Source organism: Larimichthys crocea, chromosome I, assembly GCF_000972845.2.
Source record: "Larimichthys crocea isolate SSNF chromosome I, L_crocea_2.0, whole genome shotgun sequence".
In the NCBI taxonomy this organism is placed as follows: Eukaryota; Metazoa; Chordata; class Actinopteri; family Sciaenidae; genus Larimichthys; species Larimichthys crocea.
In genome coordinates, this window is record NC_040011.1 from 17,103,927 (window position 1) to 17,111,682 (window position 7,756).

At 44.0% G+C, this 7,756-nt stretch overlaps 1 protein-coding gene across 1 annotated transcript; it reads left to right on the forward strand.

The window, feature by feature from the left end:
• Nucleotides 1-709: 709 nt before the first annotated feature.
• On the forward strand, nt 710-7,440 carry si:ch211-112f3.4 (EF-hand and coiled-coil domain-containing protein 1). Its single transcript, XM_010736782.3, has 9 exons — nt 710-2,184; nt 2,999-3,443; nt 3,535-3,669; nt 5,653-5,732; nt 5,925-6,066; nt 6,164-6,314; nt 6,465-6,560; nt 6,902-6,971; nt 7,063-7,440. The coding sequence occupies exons 1-9, from the start codon at nt 1,575-1,577 to the stop codon at nt 7,230-7,232; spliced, it is 1,899 nt and encodes a 632-aa protein (XP_010735084.2). The 5' UTR covers nt 710-1,574; the 3' UTR covers nt 7,233-7,440.
• The last annotated feature ends 316 nt before the right edge of the window (nt 7,441-7,756 follow it).

The following is a 7,756-nucleotide window of genomic DNA, read 5'->3' on the forward strand; positions in this document are numbered from 1 at the left end:
AAAAAGTCTGCTGGTTGTCTGGCAGCCTCATGGCGATGGCAAGACTCCAGGCCAGAGAAATAGTCCAGCACATAATCCCCTCATAAAACCACAACATGATGTTTATACACTTTGGTTTGTGTACAGATTAAACAAATAGGATAGAATTCTGTGAGTTTTAGAGTCACTGGTACACAGATTTTTGTACCAGCGACTGTACCAGATTTTTTTTTAACCTTTAGGCTGAGCTGGGTTAGCTGTTTTCCACCGTTTCCAGTCTTTACGCTAAGATAACTGGCTGCAGCTTCGTCATTTAATTCATTGGACGTGTCATTTAACTCTGAACAAGAAAGTGAATTTCCCAAAATGTAAAACTAGTTAAAATGGATTTTTTGTACATTTATTTATATTTTTTGTCTTTTAACAGTCAAATCCAAGAATACTGAATATGTTCATGTGATTTTTCAATATACTGTTTGATCAACAACTACAAAGTTTCCATGTTCACCCAGGGAATTAAAGAAAGCTCTGCCTGCAGAGGCTCTGAACTGTGTGAGTGGGGTTTGACTGCAGTTCCAGACAGTGTAGCTCTCATTCTGTCTTTGGTTTTGATAAATGTATACAAAAATAATTTTTAAAAATTGCTCATCTAAAGTTGAGCCAAAAAGGAAATCCTGTCTCAATTAGTATCAATTCAAAAGCAAAGATATTGAATTTACAGCATAACCCTCCACACAAGCTGAAACCAGCTCAGCTCATATTTTTGGCTTGATAGATGATCTAAATGAAATGACTAATATTCTGTGAATGAACACGTTGTTTTGGCGCTGGCGCTGATGTACCAAATGATGTTTTTGCTGTGTAATGCCTTAGTTAAGTGCAGCAGTGGGGTGTAATTCCTGTCTAACTCATGTGATATGTCTAGTCATGCCTAGGTGAGTGTAATCAAGATGCCCTCTTTATTAGGCTGTCAGGTGGTGGTCAGGGTGGGGAAAGGTATTTCCGCTGAGGGTTGCTAAGTTTCCTGGAAACAAATTCACTTTAGACTTCCAAGGTATGTTTACCTGCTGTCAGGGCATCAGGATTCATTTGACTTTTTTGTTGTTGCTGTCACACAGGAGTGAGTCACATCCACTTAAGATTCATCGTGGTGAAAGCTGACACCCATGGCTCACTCTGGATTGTTGTGGTTTGTTTTTGTCACTGGATGACAGGTCTCTGCAGATGATCTCATTTCCATTCAGAAACTTTGGCGATACTTGATATATGATCCGCGTTTGTATGGAGATCAAACAGCCAAAATTGGCCCCACTTTCTTGCCTACTTAACTGTAAGTGGTGAAAAAACATCATGGTACAGTCATTCTGTGCACAGAGGAGGGTGGAGCCGGTGCAGTGGGACTTTTTTTTTCTTACCGGAGGGGATCAGATCTTGACTTGATGCGCCAGGACGGAATCCAAGGTGGTTTTCCAGTTAATTACGCAGCGTCAAACCACACCGGGATGTATGTTTAGCCCCACTCCGGTTTAAAATCGACTGTGATTCTAATTCCGATTTTCATTTGGCAACATCTAGAAGCAAAACTTGGTTTAGCCATGCAGCGCACCGCACTGGCACTTCCACGCGTCCAGCCCTCGCCGCGAGCAGCGCGTAAAAGCGAGTGGCTCCGGAGCGCTCTGGCCCATCACCACTGCCCTGACCCCGGTGTGGATAACGAAATTGTCGTCCTGGCTACTGGGATAGACCAATACTTGCAGGAGGTCTTCCACCACTTGGCTTACCCCAACCGGAACGATACGGTGTCGGCGGAGGATTTCACCGCGCTGTGCGCCGTGCTGGGACTCAACAGAGCAGAGAAAGGAAAGAGGACAGTGAAAGGAGGAACCGGTGATGGAGAAAAAGAAGAAGAAGATGAAGAAGAAGAGTTTAAGGGTGTATGTTTTGGGCTGCCGTGCCAGCTGTCATTTAAGGACTTCCACTCGCGGCTTTGTGGGTATTTCCGTGTGCGCAGCGCGCGTAGAGGCACCGGGGAGAGTGCCTGGCGTCTGCCCGTTACTGAGGACACGGAGCTGGTGGAACGACAGATCCGTCTCCGGTGGCCGCGCGTCAGGCGGAGGAAATGTGTGAGCTTTGATCTAACGAAGGATCAGGATGGACCCGGGAACAGACCAATTAAAGGTCGAACCAATGAGGACCGCGATTCAGGTACCGTACCAGGATGTCTTTGTCCCATGTCTGATTAAACCTGACTAGTGTCACCTTATAACTAGATATAACTGTACACACCTACAGATTTCGACCCCCTAATCTACATAGGCACACAGAGCAGTGATAATTTTATAGAGACAGTGTGTGGTTAGACTACCGTCCTCACTGTACTCTGTTTAGTGTGATTTCACACCTGGTTTATTCTACACCTTTTACACCTCCTATTCCCCCGCAGTCAGTGGTGGAAAAGAACTCAGAACCTTTGAGCAAAAGTACCAATGCAATTCTGTTGTGGCTGGTTGAGGTGGAGCTAGTTTAACGTCTTTATAGAGTTCATTTCAGTGGCTCCAAACCTGTGGGGCCAGGCCTCTCCTCAGGATTACAAGAAGAATCTAAATGAGATGATTAATGGGGGAATAAAGCAAAGTGCTGATATTCAATCTCTACTGATCTTTAGGCTCCTCCTGCCAGTTATTGTAATGAAACCATCTGAGGGGACTGTGAACAACTCATAGACACGTAGAAGATAGAAATGCTTTTTCTGTTAGGGGGTCACAGGCCAAAAAGGTTGGAGTGACTGGTTTAACAAAGTATTGTATTTAATAATAAAATTATTTTTGTTTTTATATAAAATCACAATTTGTAGAGTAACTAGTAACTACAGCTGTCAGATTAATGTAGTGGAGTATAAAGTAGCACATTAAATGATAGTAGTAAAAGTAAAATACAAGAACTCAGAATTGCCTTAAATTGACAGTACAGTTCTTAGTTTGACTAAAAATGCAGTACTCTTCTTCTTCCTCCTCTCCAGATGAGGTAGCGGCTCTAAGGGAGCTGGTGGAGGACCTTCGCTGTGCGCTGCAGGGGAGCGATGCTCGCTGCCTGGCCCTTGAGGTGGCTCTCAGACGGGAGAGGAGTCACAGCCTCCCCTCACCGTCTGGCTTCAAATCCACAGCTTCAACTGAACCCACGACTTCCATCACCCTCATACAGGGGAAACTGGTACCAACACAGAGAATTAAAGGACAGGGCAGTGGTGCTGGAGGGGAAGGGGCGAGGAGGGCGGTGAGAAGACGGGACATCAGGGACCCCCTTCTAAGGGAACTGAAGCTAATCCGCTCCTCGCGTGATGGGCAGCTGGGGGAGGCCATCAAGTTCAATGAACGTCTGGAGGAGGAGCTGCGATGGACGTACCATGAGGTGCACAAGCTCCAGGGGGTTGAGTCTGCTCTCAGGAAGGAGAACTCGCAGATCAGGTTGGAGATCTTTTTTCCCAGTTAACTGGATGATGTTTGAATTGATAGATATTAGATGAGCGGTTTCATGATCTTGGATGAACTCCACCAGGAGGCGAGCGGAGGAGGCCAGGGAGGCTCTGAGTCTGGGCCTTCAGAGGGTTCGGATGATCCAGGAGCAGGCTCAGTCTCTGCCGCAGCTCCAGTCCAGGATCACCCAGCTGGAGACTGAACTACAACAGTACAGGTACAAACACTGTGTGTGGTCGTGAGCGAGTGGAGGAAAGTGCACAGGCACGTTTGTGTATCCATTTACACATCATTTGCCTCTGTGCTCTGCTGATTTGAAATTCAATGCACTAAAGCCACTAAAGCTTGAGTTACACTCAGTCTGAATCAGAGTTGGGTAAAAGTAGAAGGGTTAATTTTCAACAAACATCACTGCATTAATGTTTAAACAGGACTCCCTCTCTGAGCCTCCACAATGACCAGATTGTACTCATTCATTCAGATTCATTTCAGTCACACCTATAATGCATCAGAGATAGTTCAAAGCTGCTCTGATGGCTGTCAGATAAACATTTTGCATATTTTCTATTAGATATGAATGAAATGACTTTGTATAATGTGAAAAAGATCAGTTCCTCTCACATCTATAGCATGTTAGGGGCGTCTTTCAGCTCATTGTTTTGGTTTTACGGCCTACAACTTTACTGTTTTGGTGCACCGCTCTCATCAGCCTTGTACTGAACAGCCAGAGGCAACTGCTTGAAACCGACTGTACGCTACCTGACCAATTTATGCTCTGTGTCTGCTGGAGGTGCAAACAGGTCACTGTTTACCAATATATAATGTGATAAAATGCCATACACATGGTTCTGATGTCCCAAATTGGCCAAAGAAATCAATTATCATGGTTTTGAAGCAACATTATGTCATTTGTTGCGATTTAATTCCCCTTCAGCTTCAGAGTCTAATACCGCTGTTGCATATATGGACAGCTGTACACATGTCGAGTCGACAGTCAACAGCCAAACATCAAGCAAGTGCAACAACACAACAGAGCAGCCATCTTATATTACTTACTAGTCCAACAGCAGGAAGCCCAGCTCGACTTCTGTCTTTCAGCCTCTTATTTCAGAAAGCTCTTGACAACAAGAGCCAAGACTTTGGTGAAATAAAAGGCTGAAAGTCCCAGATTTACTCTTGTCTGGCAGTCTCTTGCTCAGTGACTCTTTTTCTCTTCTTAGCGTCCTCTGTCAGTGTCCTCTTAGTTCTCTTTGCCTCTGTAAATATGTCCATAGAAGCTGCTGCATAGGAAGTGTTGTATCTCTCCTGCTGACACGTTGCATGGCAGCCTCTACCAACAGTGCATGAATGTGTAAATGTGACAAGTGACGTAAAAGCGCAGAAAGGTGCTATATAAAAAACAAGTCCATTTACCTGGGTAACCTACAGTCGCTGAGGAGATGACAGCTCAGTGTCTTGCTTAAGGACACTTCAACAGCATCTACTATGTTTTAAAGCCTAAAACTGGGAACTTTCCATCACAGCGTACCCTCTCTGAAAGCTAGGATCAGGCAACACAATGTCAGTCTGAAAGTACCCTGATCCAACAGAAGTAGGCTATCAGGGACAAAGGTGACTGTCTGGCAGTCTGTTGTCTTATCCCAAGAAGTGTGTGTCACATGGAAGATGACTTATTCTATATCTACGATGCCTCATGCAACCCCAATGGGAAAACTGGCAACTTAGAATGTTTTTGTCCTTTCTCACCTGGTTCGTGCGCCTACAACATGCTCTGTGACACTTCATGGACCATAGTTGTTACCTTACCTGATTTCAGAAGTCTTTCAGTCTCTCCTGTTTGATTACCTTTGCATGTCATGCAAACAAGTTCTAACCCATCAGAGGTTCCACATGTCCAACATGTCTCTCAGACACCACTGATAACTTAAATCTAACATGACCACCTCAAAAGACATTAATGTATTGTCTGATCTTGGCACTACCCTACTATTACACTGTGAAACATCAGCTCTGTGTGTTTGGTCAGTAGGTGGCAAGAGAGAACAAAGCTTTCATTAGACAGGTCTAAGCCAGTGAAAAAAAATACATACCAGGTTCAATCACCCACATACAAAAACACAAACGAGTTACTACAGAACAGTATCCGCTGATCGGGCAGTATATTTGAGGTATGTTCACTTCTCCCCTTTACCACCCTCAGATCCCACTGCACCTGCATCCCTGACCCCACCCGTCAACAAATGTACCCAATCGGAGGAGAAGACGCCAGCAGCAAGACAGGTGAGTGACTGGAAAACTGATGAATCACTGAGCAACTGAGTGTGTTCTGACTGAACCGTACCCATTTGTTATCGATTACACATGCTGTTCCTGCTACGACGACTGAAAATGTCTGTTGTGAAAAAGGTTGCTTTGCAAAAGGACACTGAAAGTTCACTGAGCGAATGAAGTGACCACTTCTCCTGTTTGCAGATGGGGAGTGTCTGCAGAGAGCAGTGGAGGGGAAAGCTGCCTCTGATGAAGAAGAGGAAGACAGGGGGATGGGGGAGGAGGGGCAGTGCAGCCTGTCGGAGGTGAAGAAGCATGTCAGCCCGCTACACGGCTGTGGCAAAGGGTTAGCTTACACCCAATGCACATACACCACCGCTGTGCACAAACTTTTTTCCTACTGTGAATGTCACATGTCATGTTTTTTTTTTTTTTACTTCTAGATGTCAGAACCATCAGAACCAACTTCCCTCTCAGAATCACCTACGTGATAAACATCACATCAGCACTTTTAAGGACAGCAGGGGGCGCTGCAGCTGGAAAGGACAAAACCAAGAGCAGTCGGAGAGAAGCAGAGGGTTTGAAAAAGAAAAGGTAGGAGAGCGATACCTGAATGAAATATTAACCACTGGGGCAACATCAAGCAGCTTGCTTCCTGTGTCAAATGTTCCACAGATGCTCCGGAAACTCTTCAGTTGTCTTTGTCTTTGTTTTGCAATAATGTGTTCCGCTCCTGTTTGCCAGAGGCCTGAGGAAGAGGAGAAAGAAAAGACACGTCTGTCTTTGCTGGAGGAGAAAGTCACAGATGCCCTCACACTGCTGCTGCAGCTACGCAACAAGGTTCACACACACACAACACACCCTCACACACCTTGCACCTCCTACACATGTACCTCTTCAGCACCATCCAGTGTTTATTCCATCCCAGTTGGATGTGCACAGGATTTATTGATATTAGGGTATCACAAGGCTTATATAGAGACTGGCAAGACCTGATACTGATGTCCACAAACACCAATGAATGCCAACACTTCTCAAATACTGTAATGTATATTATTTCTTTTGGAAGTCAAGCCTGTGGCTCTTAAACAAACTTAAGCAACTCATACCAGATTTAGCCTGTTTGCCTTTATTGTTGTACTTGTTCATGTTTGTTAAAGTAAAGTTAACATTCCTTTCAGAACGTGTCCCGCACAGCCCTGGAGAAGATTGTGATGGAGACTCTGGATGTGTGCAGCAGGAGTGTAGACGGTAGGTCTCTTCCGCATCTTTCAGTCGGCAATGTATTCATGTGTTTGGGTTGCTCGTTGCTTAAGTTTTCTTCTGTACTTTCTCCATTCAGGTCCTTCTCAGGTCCTGAAGGTTGCTGATGCTCTATGTCTCCGGCTGTCCTCCAGGGATCTCCTTGTAAATGGAGGGGACGATGAAGCAGGAGAGAGCAGAGAGAAACTTCTGGCTCCATCTCCAGGATGTCAAACCAGCAGCGTCAACCCGCTGCTCATCTCCTGTTAAATAAGCTACTGTAGTACTTCTCCTTTTTTATTTACCCTTTTCTTCTGTTTTATTGGCCCGTTTGCACCCATGTACATTTGCCAGTTTTGTATCCCAGATTATAAACGTGAATCAGTGTATTTAAAGATGATGAATTTTATTAACTTCTTTACTCTTTTCGTTCTATTTTGTATCTATTTAATTTTAATTAATGATTAAATATTTTTATCCAAACTCTTTTATTCCTGGTGTAAGAGTTGATTGTTGTTGTTGTATTCAATATCAAATTTATACAAACTGTTGTTTTTAATCCAGTATTTGGTATAATATAGTTTTTGAGGTAAAGTCATATCATACTATATTTAGTCTCACGGTGTTACTTATTTCATTTGATAGGAATATTTTATAAAATCTCTGTTCACACAATGTCAATACTGGACCAAGAAAAAGCAAACATTATCATTTTTCTTTTCCAATCTATATTTTAACAGTCCATAAAGAAGTCCCACAAGAGGTAACACCTTGTGACTGACTTGTCCTGTCAC

What these genes read in the sequence shown, in the direction of transcription:
- si:ch211-112f3.4 (XM_010736782.3), top strand. Translation starts at nt 1,575, where the DNA reads ATGCAGCGCACCGCACTGGCACTTCCACGCGTCCAGCCCTCGCCGCGA. An exon ending in AAGGAGAACTCGCAGATCAG is followed by an intron (nt 3,444 to 3,534) that starts GTTGGAGATCTT and finishes GAACTCCACCAG; the next exon opens with GAGGCGAGCGGAGGAGGCCA. An exon ending in GAGGGTTTGAAAAAGAAAAG is followed by an intron (nt 6,315 to 6,464) that starts GTAGGAGAGCGA and finishes CCTGTTTGCCAG; the next exon opens with AGGCCTGAGGAAGAGGAGAA.